Below are 21,852 nucleotides of genomic sequence, written 5' to 3'. Positions count from 1 at the left end.
TACTTTTAAAAAATAGGGTCGGTAGGTCGGCAATTTTTTTTTTTTTTTTATTTTTTTTTTTTAATGTCAAAATCCAGAAAAAAATCGTGTTTACCGAAATTGTTTCCCGTATTAAACACGCCCCAACTGGAAGTCCACCATTTTTACATGTGTTTGGTTGTAAAATAAACAGTCATGATACGTTTTTAGTTAATTTTGTTGCATTCTGTTATGAATTGTTGCATTTTAGCCATAACAGATACTTGTGATGGAAATTCAGATGACAGAAATATATGAATTGAATTATTTTAATTCACAATCCTCAAAATTTGATCGTTTGTAAATTTATTTTTCAGAAATGAAAAAAAAAGTTCTAGGGTCGGGATTTTTAACTAGGGTCGGTCAGGCTACTGGAACCACACATATATTTTTATTTGGCCTAATTATGATTGAATTTATATCAAAAGCCTTTGAGTAAGAGTTTAAATACAAGTGTGGAATAATCTTTACATTATCAAAATCTATAAAAATAAAGATCGACTTCAGCGCTTGTGGAAAGGGTACACAAAAAGCATTTGAGTTTTATATATCTGGTTCTTAAACCTTTTTCAGTTGGACAGGTATATCTGTAATATGAATACATTAAAATGCAGGGTTCAACACTAACGGTAGTCTGGTGCCCTCCTAAAATCTAGGAGGACTACCAAAACATGGTTAACCAGTAGTCCTGTGGACCACCAAAAATTTTGTGTATGATCTGGCTATTTCAATGCTAAAAATGGCATAAAAAGTTCTAATAATTTTTACATTTTTCAAAAACAGTGATAGCAAAAAGCCATTGGTCGTAATGTACGTAAATTCCCTTTATGTTTTGATATTATGAAAGCACTTTTGAGATCAAGGTTTCTCATCAGAATCATCAGAGTGTTTGTAACACATGGGGTTTTCAATGTAAAAAGTGTCATCATGTTTCCAATTCTTTTCCCTCCCTAAAAAGTACCTTCCAGTTTGAAAATGTCTGACAACCAAAATATACGTCAGAAAAGACAACAAAGGTCAGCAATAAAAATGTAGATCTATGTGTTAAAAAAAACTTTTGGATAAAAAAAATCATTCCACCCTCCAAAAAAAAACAGGTCGAAGTAGGTTTTAAAAAAAGGCAATCAACGACTTTTTTTGGAGGCTTCCTGTTAAAAAGAATCATATGTATGGCATTGACAATGGTATTAAAGCCATTTTGTTTCAGGAACTTATCCACTGAATGGATTTCAACCATTGATGAAGATGACCTCTAGTACACAAACAAAGACATTGTATCACTTCAACAAAACTCCAATAAATTGTTTGAAGAATTAATGAAAAAAAGTTAAACCGACTAATATTTATCCTTTTTTCTAAATATTTCTGGAATAAAAGGTCAATAACTCCTCCTAACAAGGCCTTAGGAATTGTCTCAGAATGCAGGATTTTGCATCTCATTTTTCAAAATGAACGTGTAGGGTGCGAAAGTGTATTGGGCGCTAACAGACCTGATACCGACTCACACTACTTCAGCCCTATTCATTTTTTGATGGCCTTTTGTGTTAGAATTTAAGAGATGCCGAATAAGTCTTTATAAAACCAAATGGGTAGGGACATCAGAACATACCTCTCAATCGAGATATAGTATGGGTACTTTTAATCTTGGTAAGGGTTAGTGAAAGTTCAGTATGACTCTATATCTGTTGGACCTATTGCTGGAAAAGAAGGCCATGAATACTCTGGTCAAATGCTTGTCTTCACAATAGTCGCCTGAAGCTGAAATTTCGTAGCGGTTTTCAGTTAAAATAATCTAAACTATCAACCACGTTCACTCGTCCTTGTAAGTGATTGCACTGTGATAATACTGACCTTCACATTTTCCAAGACAATTTTGAATGGTGGAATCAGCCATTGTTTTTACCGGAAGTGTTTCCGTGGAGTTTAAGTTATGAAAATTTGCATAAAGCGCGGGAAACTTTATCACATCAATGACAAGAATATTACAGGAAACTCCGGTAGTGACAAATTTCATATGTAAACAAAGGATCCTCATAGAAACGAAGATGGCTGAATTACAATAGAAAACATTCTGGAAAATGTGAAGGTCAGGATTAATACGGTGTATCACTTAAAAGGTAGGTCAGTAGTGGTTTTTCTTTTGACGATTTATGAATGGAATATGAAAAACTTTTTCATGAGTGAACGCGATTGGTAGTTAAGATTATTTTTTATCGATAACCGCTACGAATTTCAGCGGACAGCGACTATACATAGATTGAAAGGCATGCAAAATAAATATGTCAATATGTAAGGTTCAACCCTAGAGAAGTATTGGACCATATTTGTTAGCATATCAACATAAAGCAGAGCAACATTTGAGGTTTTTCTAAATATGAACTCAAGCTACATATTTCACAAATTTGACAAGGAGATTTTGACAAAGAAAACTTTCAATTGTCAACTGTAGTCATGTAAGTGTAATAAAACCAGATTTCAGGCCCTTTCAGTGTTAAAGATATCATATAGTTCCGACTCGACAACCATTTAGATGGTTAAATATGCAATAAATCAAACCTAGAGATTTCAGATATTAAAAAAAAACAGCGCCATTTTGATCCATTTGATCATGCGCGAATATTTTGTCTGGTAAGAAAATTTGTTATTTCTAAAAAATGGTAAAGAAGTTTTTTGGTAGATAAGAAGAAATGCTATTCTAAAATCCCTTTTACGTTGTTATTCATACACAAATGGCAACAAACAGGGTAATCTTTATATGCGGTAACGGCGCCAAAGTTTCCACCATTAATGTTTTGGAATGAAATGTTAAATTAATTTTCATTGGTCAGTCAACGAAAACCGATAGTTACCGACGAGACACTCACAAAGTTAACACATAACGTACATAATAAATAAATAATAAATAAGCTTTATTTAGAGTCGGCATGGTATATAAAACATAGACAATTAAACATAAGCTCTAATGAGCTTTTAACCGACATATGAGACATTATATAACAGTACAACATTTATAACAACACAATACATAATATAGTACACATGCAATAAATATCACAGCACAAAAATGAAGCACTAAAAGCAGAATATAAGCATAAGCTAGGTGTTAAGGCTAAAAGCATATAAGTGTAAACTAGGCATAAAAGCTGGTAAAAATGCATAGCATAAAAATTGAAAAAATGGGATATGATCTAGATGGTAAATAGATTTGCATAATATATTAACTAAAAGTCTGCACAAACTGTGCACTTACAGTCATTTCCATTCCATGACTTTAAAATATTTTTGAACTGACTAAAATTAGCAATTTTTCTAAAATCATCAGGTAGATCATTCCATAAAACAGCAGCTGTGTATTTAAAAGAGTTCTTACCATAGGTTGTTGTTCGGACCCTAGGTATATCTACAATATTAGAATATCTAAAATTATATTTACAGTCTTTCAATACAACTAAATCATGTAAGCATGGTGGTGACAATTTATATAAAATTTTAAAACACTCAATAGCCATGTTACGCATACGTCTTATTTTCAGTGATGGAACCTTTGCTCGTAAAAGTAGTTCATCATATGAACTAACATAGTCTTCATATATAAATCGTAAAGCCCTTTCCTGATACATATACATATAATGTTTGTTTTGCAGATTATGTATCAGTCGGAAACCCGGTTGAAATAGAACAAAAGAATCGAAGCTCTTTGTTAGAGAAGAATGACAAAATTTTTAAAAGTTAATAGAAACAAATCAAATGACAATTTTCTTCTCAATTACGAAGTGTTTTATTTTAAAAACACCGACATTTGCATAAGTTTTCAATTTATCTAGAACATAGTTAAGCAGAACAATTAGATATCAAGTCGACGACATGGTATCTTGGTATGGATGTAGAAAATGCATAACCTCCGATTTTTTGGAAAAAATCACCACAGACGGAGAACATATCAATCTATTAGTTCAGTAATTTTCGTGTCTGCCCTTCCATTATGTGACTCAAGAAAAAAATCCAAAAAAAGGGTAACAATTCATATATTGTATCGAAGAGAGAAAATCGAATGCACCCTTTTATGTAAGGGCGTGTTTGAGTTGATCATTTTGTCTTGATATCGTACCGTGAAAGCAAGAATATTTCATACATCGTCTCGCTTCAGATTCTATCAATTTTATATATCAAAGCTAATGGTTGACTTTATAACATAAACAATCACAGTGCTGAAAAATGAAATATACGGGTCAAGTGTAATACCTATCTGATGAATCACAAAAACAGAGTAGGTGTGTTCGAATAGCTTTTTTTTACTAAAAGTACTTGACGACAGTCTTTCAAGTTGGATATCAAAATGCGTATCTTCGAAAAATTATAATATTTTGTGTGTGACTGATAACTAGGGTTTATAGTTTTCAACCACTAAAAAAATCTAGTCTGCCCTTCCACGAAATATTTAATTAGATTTTTTTTTAAATGTTGATGAATTTTCGAAAATTCCACCTGACAACCGATCAGACAATAGTTTTATGTTGAATCAATGCAGACAAGATCACAAACTGATGCTCATTTGCTAGTTGATACATTTGTCTTTTAAAATACAACTGGCATATAAGTATTTTATCACTCGGCTAATCCAATTATCTAATTAAATATTATACAAACGTATCTGAATGAATGAATGAATACTTTATTTATCACTGGTACAGTAACAATTGCCAAATTATGTATCCGGGGAAGACTATTAACTGTTTTAAAATCTATGTATAATAATGTTAGAACCTGTATTTGATTCAATGTGCTAAACTCTGATTATTTTGTAACAACCTTGGTTTAATGCAAGGGGAAGTTCTTTCTCCAATTTTATTTTCTTTTTTTATGTGAATGATTTTGAAAAATGAATTTATTGCTAATAGCAATAAATTCATTTTGCATTCAATTGTGCCTTTGAGTTTCAAGATATAACATTATTTTTGTTAATGTATGCTGATGACCTGAATTTGATGTCTGAAACAGTAGAAGGTTTACAAGAAATGTTGAATACTTTGTCAATTTACACAGAAAAATGGGGCTTCGCCTTGTCTGTTAATACAAAGAAAACAAAAATTGTTGTATTCAGGAAGGGTGGAATTGTACGGCCTATAATGAGAATGGGGTTATAACGGTCAAACAATGGATATTGTGGAACAATTTTGTTATTTAGGTGAATTAATACCCTATAATTGTAAATTTCTTAGTAAACAGAAACATTGTGCAGAACAAGGTAGAAAAGTTGTGTTCAGTATGAGAAGAACTACATCATCATTATGTTTAAATGTATTTACAATGCTTAGTCTTTTTGATACTTATGTTAGTAGTATATTATTGTATGGGTGTGAGATATGGAGAGTAAACAAATCTCCTATGATAGAAAAGGTCCATTTGGACTACCGCAAAATGTTAGTAAGTGTCAAAAGAACGACCTTAAATGTGATGGTCTATTTTGAATTAGGTAGATTTCCACTGCAGTATGAGCGTAATTATAGAATACTTAAATTTTGGTAAAAAATAGATAATTAGTGACAATTGTATATAAAGGTCTTGTTATAAAGAACTTGTGTTTACTTGTTGTTCAAAATGTATGAATTGGGCAACATATGTAAAAAGATTGATATATATAGTCTTAGTATAAATAATTTGTGGGATAATCAGTGGTTGTTAAATGTAGACAGCTCATATTTACCTTTAATAAGACTGCGTTTGTTTAATCAAGCTTACCAAGAGTTACAATTTTTATTAGATTCTTCTGCAAAGTGACGATTATATAAGTATGTCAGGGGCGGATCCAGGATTTTGGAAAAAGGGGGGGGGGGGGCGAAATTTGTAAAGTTCGCCGAGCAGAGCGAGGCTAACAAATTTTAGGACCTTTTTTGGGCTAAAAAAAACATGAAATAAGTTTAAAATGCACCTTTAACGGTTCCTGACGTGGAACATGTATATTTTACAGTTGCTGTAAAGTGTAAGGGTTGGACATGTTTTATGCTGTATTAATTCTCCCTATCAAGTGTCTATCATAAAATGATAGTATGGATCCAAAGCTATGTACTGATATATTTGGTGTGGGACTTGTCAGTCAAACTTAGACATGGCAAATTATCGTGTGTTGTATGTTAAATTAGGATAAACTTACAGATTTCTTTTTGTAAGTAAAATATACGCCAGGCTATTCAATGAAATTTACAAAACGACCGACACGAGTTAAAATACAAACAAGCAATGTTTAGCCAAATGTTTCGTTGAAAAGTTTCACCCAAACAAGAGAAGTAAGGGTTCCAAATCAACCAAAAGGCTACGAATGAGTCTGAAATGACAACGAATTTATGAATGCCGGTCGATAAACGGAGACATAAAGGCCACACCCAGTAGGCAGGTTGCAGTCTGGTTTTGAAAAAAGTATTCAATATATCAGTTCGGCGAAACAGACATTCCGGTCAGACATGGAAACCCGGCCCCAAAAAAAAACGCCCGTTTTTATTCATCATGTTCATTTAATGCTAAATAATTCTGTTGGAAATTGTCGTTTCTAATAGTAACAAAAAAATGGACAAGATTATTGTTTTCAATCCAGATACGGCCAGAATTTTTGTTTAAGTCATACATCAGAGTTAGATTTTTTTTCTCAAATATCTCAGACTGCCTCCTCAAATGTAAATACCTTAGACTTTAAATCTATCTAGAGCTTTAAATACTGACCGGGGTTCATTGTTCAGCTATGTTATTTTGAAATAGACCTATAGGGCGTTTGGGGTTAAACATGTTTTCGTATGTAAAATAATATATTGCTGTGGAACTTATTTTTTCATGAGAGTGTAATAGAGTTTAACTTTCTGTTTGGTGGAATTGTGAAATAAAAGTCAATACCTTCTTGCTTTGAAGGTGTCATGATTGTTATTCTCAGCCTAAGCAATGTGTTACTGTAATTTGAATTTAAAAATGACCGAGTGACATTTTTTCGACGCACTGGTCAATTCCACCAAAGCGAATCACATGACTTTGCCATAGTCGGTAAATACCAGCGAAAAATATCTTATAAAGAAGTTAAGAATTGTTGTATAAAAATAAAATACACGGGAAATGGCAAAGTTCAGGAAGTCTAGTCTGATTAATCATTTTACCTCCCCCCCAAAAAAAAGTCCCAGCAAAAGAGGGGGCGTACGCCCTCTACGCCCCCCTCTGGATCCGCCACTGTATAATGTGGTCACAAATGTAGTTTTGCAATTTTATTTACAGAAATGCATTCCTGTACTTTTTCGTGAATGTATAACAAGGATTCGTTTGTCTTCACATAACCTTTGTATTGAAACTGGACATGTATAATCATGATATATTTAGTAACCTCTTCTCTTATTTTTATTCTTAACATTGATAAACAGACATTCAGAACAATAATTTGTCCATAGTTCAAGCAGAGACATATAATACAATTGTATTATATCATGTCTCTGGTACAAGGATGCTCCATCCGCTCTATCATTTTCTATGTTCAGTGGACCGTGAAATTGGGGTAAAAACTCTAATTTGGTATTAAGATTAGAAAGATCGTCGTATATCACAGGGAACATAATGTACTAAGTTTCAAGTTGATTGGACTTCAACTTCATCAAAAACTACCTTGACCAAAAACTTTAACCTGAAGCGGGACAGACGGACGAAAGGGCGGACGAATGGAACGAACGAACGAACGCACAGACCGAAAAACATAATGCCCCTGAGTGGAGCATAAAAAAGACATAATTGACCGAAACGACCAAGGCCGAAGTGGTGTATGGCTGAAACGACAAATGACCGAAACGTCTCGAAATCCAAGATATTTTTTGTTTATTATTTTTTTATATCAAAAATACATTTTTAGGGGACAAACGCCAATTGCTCTTCCCCCGACTTCTACACTAATGTGTTATTATAGCAACTATTATAATTTTTTCACATTGATGTCCAATGGCGAAGGTATGATAAGGCCACCATTTTGTCCCTTGATTTCAAAAATCATTTTGAGACCAAGTGACATTAATATTAAGCTACGAGATAACAAGGACACGCTTTACAAAAAAAAAAGAAGATATTTTGTTATACATGATGATTTATAAAAAGATTTTAATGTGTGTAAAATAAATGTTTGGGTTAATCTTCGCTCATATATATATTTTGTCAAAAAATTGGTAAAAACTGACTGCATTTCTCAATTTTCCGGGGTGGGATTAGATAGGAGGATAAAGGTGATCCCCGTCACTAATATGTATGTGTCTGTCTCGATCATGCAGGTGAAATCCTCATCAATGAGCCAATCGAGCTAAGTTTTGCTTTATAGCTTGCTATTTTTCTTTATAGAAGAGGGACGAAAGATAACAAAGGGACAGTCAAACTCATAAATCTAAAACAAACTGACAACGCCATGGCTAAAAATGAAAAAGACAAACAGAAAAACAATAGTACACATGACACAACATAGAAAACTAAAGAATAAACAACACGAACCCCACCAAAAACTAGGGGTAATCTCAGGTGCTCCAGAAGGGTAAGCAGATCCTGCTCCACATGTGGCACCCGTCGTGTTGCGTATGTGATTACAAATCCGGTAAATAGTCTAATTCGGTAGGTCACATTCATGAAAGGGAAGGGGATTGTAGTTACGACGTAAGGAACATATCCGATATCATTTGTGAAACGGTTATTCCATAACGGTCAACCAACTCGTGATGGCGTCCGTAAAATTTACGAAGGGATAATTTCAACTTCACCATTTGGAACTCTTGGTTTAATAGCTGCCTTGTGAGCAGTTACCCTCTATCACGAAAATCATGATAGGAAATGCAAGCACGGGAATATCGTATCAATTGGGAGATATATACCCCGTATGCAGGTGCTGCTGGAATGTTGCTACTTAGAAATGGAAAGTTCACAATTGGAAAGCTGAAATCATCTCTTTTGTCGTAAAGTTTTGTTTTCAACCGACCCTCATTGTCAATTTCTTGATGTAAGTCAAGATATGAAGCCGACTTAACTGTATCTGTAGTATCCTTTATCTCCTATTCGATGGGATAGATGCGTTCCACAAAGTCACCAAATTTTGAATTGTTTAGTGAAAGAACGTCATCTATATAGCGGAAAGTAGAGTTAAGGATATTGCTAACTTCTTATCTCTCTTCCTAAGAAGCTCCTGCATGAAGTCAGCCTCATAATAATAAAGAAACAAGTCGGCAAGTAGAGGGGCACAGTTTGTTCCCATTGGGATGCCGACAGTCTGTTGAAAAACACGTCCTCCGAACGTTACAAATATGTTGTCAATCAAGAAATCTAGTATCTTGATAATATCGGTTTCAGAGAATTTTTTGTTTGAATCAGAGTGATTCTTTACAAAGTATGATTTATCCTTCCCTAAGACAAGATACTTGTATCTACGTTGGCCATTCTTTTTTATGAAGCAAAGTAATACCAACTCTTTCAATTTGTCTTTTAGTTTGGAATGTGGAATACTTGTGTAAAGAGTAGAAAAGTCAAATGTTTTAATACTGTTATAGCTTGCTATGCGGTATGGAATTCGTTAATTGTTGAAGGCCATACGATGACCCATGGCTGTTAATTTCTACGACATATAGTATTTGGTAGAGATTTGTATCATTGCATTGAAATCATACGACATTCTCTTATCTTTATACGATTAATGGTTCATCCGTAATAGTCTAATGGAAATACAAAAGTAGGGTAAAACAAGTCTGGAAAACTACTTATCTGTAGCTAGATCAGTCTCTTCCTATGAATCAAGACTTTCATCATAGAAACGATACCATATAGAAAAAAGGAGATGTGGTATGATTGCCAATGAGATAAATATCCACCAGAGTTCAACATGTTAAAATAAAGTGGATACAGGCAATTATATCGTCCACCGTATGGCCTTAAACATCGAAAAGAACCATGCCGTAAATATAAAAAAAGACTGAGAAGTGCATGGTATGATTACCAATAAGACAACTTTTCACAAGAGACCAAATGACACACAAATTAACAGCTATAAGTCACCATACGGCCTTCAACAATGAGCAAAGTCCATACCGCATAGTCAGTTATAAAAGGCCACAAAATCACATAAAGATAAACCATTCAACATGTTCAATCGAGAAAACTAACGGCCTAATTAATGTAAAAAAAAAATGAACGAAAAACAAATATGTTAAAAGCTCCTGGATTGCGACAAGCACATATATACAGAATGTGGTTGAGTTAAACATGTTAGCGGGATCCCAACCATCTCCCTATCCTGGGACAGTGGTGTAACAGTACAACATAAGAACGAACAATATAAATCAGATGGGTATACGTGTAGAAATGCATCTAGCAAAAACATAGTGGATAAAAATGAAATGACCACTCTACTATAATTGTACCCAGTTAAACGAAGGGGATAAATTCTAGAACAGTTATATAATGAGGATTCGCTATAGGATATGTTATATAACTATATGTGCAAGTATCTATTATTATATTTTTTAATCTTAATTGTTGAAATTTTGTCATTTTACTTTTCTTATTTAGTTGCTAATCTCGCGCTTCTCTTTGTTTGTAAGTCGCAACGGTATGATATATAGATTGTTCTTCATCCCTGTTTTGGAAAAGACAGTATATATATAAGGTTGTGTAGCCTAAAACCCACAACTCGAACTTTTTTTTAGTTCTCACTCTAAAAACTGTTAGCAGAAAAAAATCACAATCTTTGTTCAAGTATACGATATGATGACAAAATCCCTTTTGCAGTGCAGTTGTCACTGTCTAATAGTTTTTTTTAGGAGGATGACGATGAGGGAATCTGAAGTAATCCTTTAATAGAATTTCTAATATTTCTAATTATATAAGAAACATTCACAAATCGAGAAACAAAACATGCAAACGTTTACGACTGTGTGGATTTTACAATAGTATTTGCCGGCGATGCAAGTCCAGCGAAGCAGATGACTTAAAGAGAGTTTTGTTCCTGAAAACAGATTATCGTCGTGCATTAGAAACAATTGATATAAAAAAAAAAAAAAAAAAAAAAAAAAAAAAAAAACAAACTATCGTTTTTTAGCTCACCTGGCCCGAAGGCCGGGTTCGATGACTCAGTCACTCATTAATATCGAAGTAATCTTTTTCTGTGACCCGGCATGTTTGGGTGTTAATGCCAATTATCTCGAAAACTATGACCATTTTAAACCGCAAATTAATGATCAGCAAAACCATATCTACAAATAAGTCAACATGGCCGAAATCTTCAGTCAACTCATTATTGGAATGATTGCTCTTTAATGACAATTTTTAGTTAACTGATATGGGACATTGTTGAAGTTGAATGGACCTATGTAAGCGACACATGCTTGGGGTTTAAAATTTAAAATACTTAACATAACTGAGATATTGGTTTTATCCGAGTAAACAGCTAAATTCGTAAGTACTGGGTGGTATCTGGAGTCCTTCACCATGTTTACTACCAGAAACATTTACAGGGGCGAATCCAGCCATTTTAAAAAGGGGTGTTCTCAATCCAGGATAAAAAGGGGGGGGGGGTTCCAGCTATATGTCCCCATTCAAATGCATTGATCTGCCCCAAACAAGGGGGGTTCAAACCCCCGGAACCCACCCTGGATCCGCCAATGATTTATAACATAACGGCTCGATACCTTCAGGTCTATCATTCGCCTCTGTGTTTTTTATAATGTACAAATATTTCGCCCGGTTAATTTAATTTACACCAAGAATTAATCAAGTAATCAATCAATCAATCAATCAATCAATCGAGAAAAAAATCAATCAATCAACTTCGACCAATCAATCGAGAGAAAAATCAATCAATCAATCAATTTGGGAGCTTAAAAGAATGAAAAACCCCATGAAGCACGTCGTATGAAAAAAGAGGAGATAGACTTTATTACACATCTCGTTGAACATGCAATAAATTGCAAGTTTCCGGAATTGTGTTTTAGTCCGATCACGACTCCCAATTTTAGTTTGAGTCATGCGCAGAAGCCATCACACGTTTTCGTGACATTTGTAAATATCGAAATTCCATCCAAGAAAAGGCTATGACAATGTTTAGAACGTTTACATGCACACTTGTTTACTTGATCTCCTGATAAACCCAAACTAGAAGAATTTTGTATAAGATGGCACACTCCAATCGACAAAAAAGTCCAATCAAAGTGCCTAAATTTGGAAGCAACTCGATCCTTGATCATTCTGAAAATGACAAAATTTTTCAAGTGCTCCAGGAAATGTTTCATGGGAAAGTTGAACCAGAGGTCGTGCACATGATTTTAACAGAAATGGATTGGAAAGGCAAGTCAAGGTGGCAATATTGAAATTGCAAAGTTTATTGTAAAAAATGTCCTATTCCCTAATTCAACTGAAATTAGAAAATGAAAGTTCATCCAAACGCAATCACAAGTAAACATGTACTACCAGTACCACTCACACACTATCAGTTTAACAGTCACCCCTAAATTTCACACATACAAAGGGTAGTCAACTTGACTACTGTGCAATTGTCTTCAGACAAGAAAAGATTTATGTACTTTTTTCATGACTTGCAATTTCACTCTTGGTCAAATGAAAACTGAATGTTGTTTTCCCTAAACTCAGGAACATAGGCAGGTAAGGTATAATTTGAGTCTGTTTAACTTCACACATTTTACGTTTGTATATACATTTGCATTTAAATTATTAGTGTTTTTAGATGTCCATATTATAAATAGTATAATATTTATATTCTAATGAAAAACAGCTTTCACTGTCATTCTATTTGTTTGCAGTTTACATGTTCTTTTCCTATTTCTGGTTATAAGAAACACAGTTTTTCCAGTTATGTAATTGTTTTGATATTTAATTGTCAGTCCTACATGAAGGTATTAACCAGGTGACAGGCATTTTAGCTGTACTTAAGTTTGCCTCCTTCAGATTTCATAAATCTCATTCACAATGCATTTTTGCGCCTGTCCCAAGTCAAGAGCATCTCCTTTGTTAGTCTTGTATTATTTTAATTTTAGTTTCTTGTGTACAATTTGGAAATTAGTATGGCGTTCATTATCACTGAACTAGTATATATTTGTTTAGGGGCCAGCTGAAGGACGCCTCCGGGTGCGGGAATTTCTCGCTACATTGAAGACCTGTTGGTGACCTTCTGCTGTTGTTTTTTTCTATGGTCGGGTTGTTGTCTCTTTGGCACATTCCCCATTTCCATTCTCAATTTTATTTGAATCACAACACACAGATTTCAAATCTGAGCAGTGAGACCTTTCTTTTTTTGTAATTTACTTTTATTGCATCTGAAAATGCACCAAGCATTGTGATTCATAAATATATAGATAATTCATAATACATGTATTGATATTAATTGTTTTTAATAACAGTCTAAAATTAAAAAGTTAGATATGCTAATTGTATATTATATATATTATAATTTTCTACTCGATCATACTCATCATTTATCACTCTGGGTTAGGATACCTGAATATGCCTTCTCCTCTAGCCACATGCATCACTGTCTTTACAATGCTGTTGAACAGGAGAGGCCACCAGAGATCATTAACAGATAAGGGTCAGACATGACATGTTGGACGGAATCACAAAATAAATGTCAACCTAAGTCAAGGGGAGATAATTCAAATACAATCAAACAAAAACAAGATTAGTATATCAATAATATTCAATATACAACTCGTCTAAACATCAACCCAACAATGTTAGATCTGTAAATTTGCTATCGCAAATTTTTTGTTCTTCCCTTGACGGGATTCGAACCCATGCTACTGTGATATCGTGACACCAAATCGCCTGCACTGCAGCCGTCCTGCTAGACCACACGACCACCTGGGCTTCAATTCAATGTATATTTAACAATATCAATAAACATAGATAGTACTTTTAAGATGCACACAAATCACTGTCCAGTTGTGATGTGCATCAACATATTAATTCTACATGAATTATTATAAAGCCTTTAGTAAGTACAAAATAGAAAAATCTCTCCTCACATGTGAACTAAGTTTTTAATTATGCCCCACCTACGATAGTAGAGGGGTATTATGTTTTCTGGTCTATGTGTTCGTTCTTTCGTTCGTCTGTTCTGCTTCAGGTTAAAGTTTTTGGGCATGGTAGTTTTTGATGAAGTTGAAGTCCAATCAACCTGAAACTTAGTACATGTATACATGTTCCTTATGATATGATCTTTCTAATTTTAAAAAAGTCAAAAAAGTTTTTTTCATGAATTGCTGTGGGGAATAAAAGAGTGCAGAATATGTTATTCATAAGGCTTATCATTATAATAATCATTAGGCTCATAGGTTTCTGAATTGTATCATCATAACACTAAACAGTTGCAAATTATTAATCATCCATTCAGGCATATTTATGGAAAGATATATTTGTACTTTTCAGTGGATAAAGCTATAGATACTTTACTGACATTTTGTGGAGAAGGTGGCAACATTGACAGAAAAAAGAGCAGACTTCACAAAATGGCACAAGAAATACTGTGTAAAAACAATGATGAATCTACAGATGTCAGATCTGCTTTACAACAATGTGAAGCAAGGCATGAGTTAGCGAGTCCAAAAAGTCATGTGACTTTACCTCCTAAGTCACATGAGGAAGACATGCCACCCTTAAGTAAATCAACAGTCTTAAGTGACCATGCTATAGCATCTAATAGTGCTTCATCAACAGTTGGCCTGGAACGTCGCAGAGTTCCTCCGGCATCTTCTAGTCCACTTCAACAAATCCGAAGTGTAATGGCCTCAACATATGGAAGAACACAAGAAGTGAAGGACAAAGGACATACTGAAGAACAACCCACTATTAATCCTTTATCTGTAGATGATGATATCCACACAGATAGTAATCTCATATCTCAGTCTATTTTGTCAGGAGCATTACATGTAAGTTTACAATATATGTTTACCCTCCTCTCCACCCTTGGCAAATTAAGCCAACATTTGTGAAAACAATGTTGCGCCATCTAATGGTAGATTAAAGTCACGCCCATTCCAAATACATTATTCTTGACAAATAGTAGCACTTGAATTCTTCAATTTGGAGGTAAAAACACAGTACTGTCTAGATTCTACACACTGTGTAAAGCAGGAAACGAAAGTATACGTTGATATTCATGCATTTGTACAAGAAACATACATAGGACCTTCTATTAGTCTCATAAAAACCATAGGCGGATCGAGGGGGGGGGGGGCTGAGGGGCCCGGGCCCCCCTTCTTGGGAAAAATTTGGTTGATTATGTAGGGAATCACTGAAGCATGACTGAAATGGGCCCCCCCTTAAGAAAAGTTCTGGATCCGCCACTGAAAACATTCAAATTGTCACTTAATATAGTCATATATTTAGGGATGTAAAGACTTTTTGCACAAAAGCAAGTGGCATTTGTTTACATACACTTTCTACATTTACACGTGATCATGTTATAGGCGCTTTTTGATTGGATGCAGCGATTTTTCGACTGCAAACAATGAAAATAATAACCTTGTGTCTCCAAAATTCTATCTCAATACGCCAAGGTTGGAGAGAAGGGAAGTGGATCATAACCCTTGGCTAGCAAAGATGTTATAAAATACAAATACATTTAAATATACCTGTAAATAAGCATGTGCAACAGTACACTGTCATGGCTGGTGATTTAGTTCTGTTTAAATTTAAAACATAGGTCAAATGTACATGATTGACTCATAATAAATAAAAAACTGAATTTGTCCTTCTGCTGCTGCCATTCCTAGTTTTAATCTGACATACATTGTACGTTTTAATCACTGACATGCTGAAGTCATGCTCAACCCATTTCCTAAAAAAGGTTAATCAAATGTCTCATAGTTCTACCAGAGGCAATATTTGACCATAAATTTTAACTTACAATGTTCACAAATCTTCTCATCTGAAACATGTGAAACTGCAAAAGAAAAGTTGTGAAACTAATAGGTTTACATTTAGAATCCCCAAAGTTATCATCATTTAATGTTGCTCAGATAACAAGCATTGACACATTGGTGACACTGCCATCATTATACCATTTCACCCTGCCGAAAATCTCCATCTAAGTAAGTAAGTACCGTAAGTAAGTAAAACTTTATTTGGATTCGGCATATTGACAAACAATACAAACATAAGCTCTAATGAGCTTTTCACCGAATATAAAAACATATGCAATAACAAATAAAACAAGGCATGCAGCATGCAATAAATAATAAAAAGCAGCACCAAAAGTTAACTCTTAGGCAAATAGCATATACATGTATCTTGCAAAATACCAAAACATATATATGAAGCACTAAAATTTTTAAAAATTTTCTGTTTAAAAATTAATTTTTAAATAATTTATGATTTATAAAGTAAAAATTTCAAATTTTAAAAGGTAAAAAACAAAAATTTCAGTTGCAACACAGGCTGTTAATGCAACATAAAAAGCATAAATATTGTAACACAAAGTTATCTACAGGCAGAGCAAAAACATTCTGTTCCACTCCAGGACTGTACAAGACTCTTAAAATGTGAGAAACTGTTAACAGTCCTGAAGTGGTCAGGTAAGCTATTCCATAAAGTAGCAGCAGCAAAACTAAAAGATTTTTTTCCATATGAGGTAGCTCTTACCTGTGGTACATCCAAAATATTGCTGTATCTAAAAGAATATTTAGTGTGTTTAATTTTTATTAAATTTTGTAAACATACAGGAGCCAAATTATTTAAAATTTTAAAAGTCTCAAGTGCCATTGTCCTGATGCGTCTTACTTGTAGGGTTGGAACCTTTGCGTTCTCAAGAAGAGTTTCAGAGGATGATAAATAGTCGTCGTATACAAATCGTAATGCTCTCTCTTGTATTTTTTCAAGTTTTTTAGAATTTTTCTCTGTACAAAAATGCCAAGCCAAAGGGCAAAAATTAAAATTACTCAAAATAAAAGTATGAAAAATTGTAAGTTTATTTAATCTGTTTAAAAATGATCCAATTCTCTTGAGAACATTCAGCTGTTGTGATGCTTTTCTACACAAGTTACTTATATGTGCATCAAATTTTAGTTGGTAATCAATATCAATTCCAAGTAATTTTACTGTTTCTTCACAAGATAAAATATTTTGCTGAATTTGTATAGATGGATTTTTTGCAAAGGTTCTTTTCCCTACAGCAATAACTTGGAATTTATCAGGATTTGCCTGCATCTTATTTTCTTTAAACCAATCAATAAGCACTTGAGACTCAGATTCTAATGTTGATATGAGATGGTCATAATCCGGACTACTAAAAGACAGAGTATTGTCGTCCGCATAATTATATAATGTACCATGTTTAACAAAATAAAAAATATCATTTATGAAGATATTAAATAAAAGGGGCCCCAATATAGAACCTTGGGGTACCCCTTTTTGGATGTCAGCCAAGCTACTCAGAACACCGTTTACTTTAATTTGCTGTTTTCTATCAGAAAGATATGATTTTAATAAAGATACTGAATGTGGAGAAACACCATATGCTAGTAATTTATCTAGTAAAATTTCATGAGGTAAGCAGTCAAAAGCTTTTGATAAATCCATAAGAACTCATAATCAAATGCGGCACAATTCCTCTGTAAGGTGTCCCAATTTATGAATTTAAAAAAACTTGAGGCAACCCCATAGGATACTGGTGATGCTTTCCCTTAAGAGTGGCAAGAAATTGGAGAAAACTCCCTTTTAAATCAAAATAAAGAGCTCAAAGATTTCCATTATCTTTATTTCATTACATTATCATTTTATGAATGTTCAGTATTACGAATAAAATAATTATTTCACCCAACACTCATTTTGTAAAAAACATTTTGCAATGTCATTATGTAAGCAAAGTTTTAGTGTATGTACCGTAGTACTATGAATTTTGATAAGTACTTTGACCCACATAAATTAGTTGAATGACTTTTGTCAAGGTTTGTTCTTATATTATTTATTGAATGCATGATATATATATATATATAATAAGCTGCAAATATTTGCACCTGTCCTAAGTCAGGAATCTGATGTACAGTAGTTGTCGTTTGTTTATGTAATTTATACGTGTTTCTCGTTTCTCGTTTTTAATATAGATTAGACCGTTGGTTTTCCCTTTTGAATGGTTTTACACTAGTAATTTTGAGGCCCTTTTTAGCTTTTTGTTCGGTGTGAGCCAAGGCTCCGTGTTGAAGGCCGTTCATTGACCTATAATGGTTTACTTTTATAAATTGTTATTTGGATTGAGAGTTGCCTCATTGGCACTCACACTACATCTTCCTATATCTATATAATAAGCAGGTTGAACTACATCATGTACATCATGTACATGGAATTAATGTATTCAAAAGATTCAAAATGTTTTGTGAAGCACATACTTACTCTTTTAAACAATAAAGTACATTGTAAGTAGATAACATTTTTAATGACATAAAAAGAGGAGCATTAGGCATTTAGATTCTCATGTGCTTAAAAATACCCAAGGAGATTTTGAAAAGTTTGCAGGTATAATTTTCTTATACTGTATATTTTCAATTTAATTTTTATATGACCTCAAAATTTTTGTGCGCCGTATAATGCTATCATGTCGCCTTCGTCGTCCGAAAACACATTTAGTTTCCAGTTAATAACCTTTGTATTAGTGTATGGATTTCTATAAATTTTTACCAGAAGTTTCAATACCACTAAAGGAAGGTTGGGATTATGTGTTTAAAAAAAGCGGAGATATGGGATATGTGTTGATGAGCAACTGCCTCTTAAACATGATTAAATCAAAAATGATATTATTCAAGGTCAGAATCAGGTTGTCATGATAATGATGACTGTCCTACATGTTTTCTTAAATCTGTCTTATACATGTTATATTTGTGTATAGTAAAGGTATTGCATCATACATTTTTTTACCTTCAAGTTTACCTATGATGTATGTGTTAATGTGATGGATTACAAACTGTAATAGTACTTTAATTAACATCTGTTCTCTGAACACTATTTCACACGTTGTACATGTAGAGGGTAAGTTAACGTTCAATATCTAGAAATATAATCTTATTATCATTTATGAAATTTCCAAAAATATGTCCCTGAAAATGATAGTGCACTATGATCATGATTATATATAGTTTATAGGACATGTAGGATGTAGTTATATTTAACAGGAAGAAATATGCAAAATTTGTCAAATTTAGTTAAAAAAAAATGTTTGCCATTTGTTTATACTTGTATGATGCAATGACTTTTTACTTTTTTTAAATCGGGAACAAAGCATGTGCATAGTTATGATCCATCTGTTTATAGCTGTACTAGTACTTGTCTGAAGACAAATATTGTATTTTCCACTTGATTGAATTCAGAAAACATTAAAAAATGGTAGATGGATTTCATTTCTAGATCTAATGTAAAACATGACATATTATATATTGTATTTATAACTTCTTGGAAGTTTGTGTCTTAGGGAGTATAGTAGCTTTCATTATAGTTGACACTCCATTGACAACTCTGAGATAAAAAAAAAAAACCATAAGCATATCATGTTTTCAAAATATGCAAAAATTTAAATCTACACAGGAAAATACTTCAACAGTGTTCAACTTAAAGACTTAGTAAATTTTCTTGTTATTTTCAGTTGTCTGGTACTGAAGGTTTGTCAGAACTGTATAATCCATTCTCAGATGCTACAGTGAAGGAATCCGATTTATATCAGGATAGCTACAAAGCTTACATGGACAATTACTGGCCAGATATCACAGCTAAATTTGGAATCAAAACAAATAAAGACATGGCTCAAAATAGAGAAATAAATCATCAGTCTCAGAGGGATGCAACAAATATATTCCCTGGAATGTACACAGAAAGTGATGACAAGAAGAAAAGCATGGTTTCACAATCCAATGGGGTCCAAAGTAGTTCTGATGAAAAAGAGTCAGATAAGGTATTAAAGGAGAAGGTCAAAGGTGAAGCAAACTTCCCCAGGACTGGAATAGGTAGTAATAACATATCTATGTTGGTTAGATTAGGTTTAGCAGAGAAAAATGAAAGAGGACAGTTAAAAAATCTTCAAAAAGACCCAGAAGAGGACTTAGATTTGAATTTTAATATGGAGACTTTTGACTTGGAAAATGATGACAGCTCCAGTGATGGATCTATTCTATCACAGAGTGGTTCTGCAGAAACTATAGCAGCTGAACTGAAGAATATGCTGGGAATATCTAAAGAGGAAAAGAAAGAGCCTTCAATGTTAGAATCAGCTGCCAGAGAATTAGAGAGATTGAATGCTTTATCTCCTAATGCTAAAGAATTTATTCCTAGATCTACAAATGTTCAAAGTAATACCATAGATTCAAAGCCATTTGATGCTTTTCCTAAATTTCTAACTCCTAAGGCAGCTTTACCTACTCAGCAGAGAACTCTTCCTCCTTACGCAATGTTCCCACCACAGCAGCAAGGGCAACACCCACAGATAAGGCCGGTTCCCATGTTTCCTGTACCACGACACATTCCGTTTAATCCACAAATACCGGTTGTACCAGTAACTTTAGTTGGTGTTCGTAATATGCCACCACAACCGCCGCCACCAATGAACATTATGCCACAGACAAGCCAAGTTGGACCGTTAATACAAACAACAAACATGATGCACCGTCCATCAACTCTTATGCCTCCTCCCGGCCTCGTACCAATATCTTCACCTACACGGAACATGTTACACCATCCAATGTCATCCCCGTCACCACCCATTTTACCATATGCCTCCGCTTTCCCTTCACCTACGGCACAACAACTCGCCAGTGAAGCTCAGCAATATGCAACAATAGCTGCTCAACAGATGACAAAGAAGGTTCAGACTCAAAGTAAGGAATCCTCTCCATCTCCACCTGAGAGGTCACTAGATCTCTGTTCACAGAAGGTCAAGGACAAGATCATGAGTGGTGTTAGAGTTTTCATCATCCTGAGAGGTTTACCTGGCAGTGGGAAGTCAACTCTTGCAAGGTAAGATAAAATGCCAAATGAATGTTTCACATTTATCCCTCCTTTATAGGAGTACAACATGACAACCATGAAATACGGTGAAAACATGAAAAAGAAGGAATATTTGACACACTAACAGCACCAATTTATGTTAGCATTTGCCTACTGAGTTTACCAGCATGGCAGTGTTGGCTGTTACCATGGCTACTATCAGAAGTTCAGGGTTTTCCCTTGAAATTGAAGAAGTAGGCTAAATTACAATTATAGGTGGGTGTAACATGTTGTAGGCTTGGTGCTTTACGGCAGGGGGTCTCGAGGCGGTTCTGGCATAAATAGAGCAAAATCCTGCATTCTCGCAATCTCCTGGCACCTAATTCATCTTTCAAATGACAATTTTTATGTATGAAATTAAAGAAAGAAAGAGAAAAAAATTCTCAAAGAAATTTCATTTATTTTATGTAATGGTTTGTTCTTTATTTTCTTTACCTTATGCTTAAAAATCATTTGCTTTTAAAGGAGTTTTATTTATATAATAATCCGATTTGTTAGAAATCTTGATTGATTTATTTTGCATAACTACATTTGTATGTGCATTTGTAAACAAATGACTCCCCTTTTTTCTCCAAAGACAGTTACGTGTATTTAAGTAATACAATTATTTTTAAAGCATTGACAGAAAATTGATATATATCCTCTGATTTTCTCTTTTTTCGTAAACTGTTTGTTTAATAAATTGGATGCGTAAATCATAAATTGGAAATGTTATTTTTTTGTGGTCGAGTCGACAATATTCTACTTTTGATTCTCTGAACTGTTGACCACGTGGGCTTTGAAAAATGAACTTCAAAAGATACTGTTTTCCAG

At 33.8% G+C, this 21,852-nt stretch overlaps 2 protein-coding genes across 5 annotated transcripts in view; one reads left to right on the top strand and one right to left on the bottom strand.

Moving 5' to 3' along the window:
* Positions 1-2,862, bottom strand: part of LOC139484689 (sister chromatid cohesion protein PDS5 homolog B-like) — a 33,279-nt gene extending 30,417 nt beyond the window's left edge. Inside the window, exon 1 of one of the 2 annotated variants that reach the window (XM_071268555.1) lies at positions 2,744-2,862. The gene's annotated coding sequence lies outside the window, so the exon portion shown is untranslated. Of the gene's footprint in view, positions 1-2,729 lie in introns of both variants that reach the window. The other variant, XM_071268554.1, reaches the window with a different exon arrangement.
* A 9,147-nt stretch (positions 2,863-12,009) lies between these two features.
* LOC139484688 (uncharacterized) overlaps positions 12,010-21,852 on the top strand; it is a 30,193-nt gene continuing 20,350 nt past the window's right edge. For all 3 annotated transcript variants that reach the window (XM_071268551.1, XM_071268552.1, XM_071268550.1), the window contains exons 1-3: positions 12,010-12,345; positions 14,443-14,942; positions 19,646-21,009. In XM_071268551.1, the coding sequence (XP_071124652.1) occupies positions 12,174-12,345; positions 14,443-14,942; positions 19,646-21,009 (2,036 nt within the window). In that variant the 5' untranslated portion in view covers positions 12,010-12,173. The remainder of the gene's footprint in view (positions 12,346-14,442; positions 14,943-19,645; positions 21,010-21,852) is intronic.

This window comes from Mytilus edulis, chromosome 8 (assembly GCF_963676685.1).
Source record: "Mytilus edulis chromosome 8, xbMytEdul2.2, whole genome shotgun sequence".
NCBI classification, from domain to species: domain Eukaryota; kingdom Metazoa; phylum Mollusca; class Bivalvia; order Mytilida; family Mytilidae; genus Mytilus; species Mytilus edulis.
The sequence above is the reverse complement of the archived record's forward strand: the minus strand, read 5'-3'. Positions and strand labels throughout refer to the sequence as shown.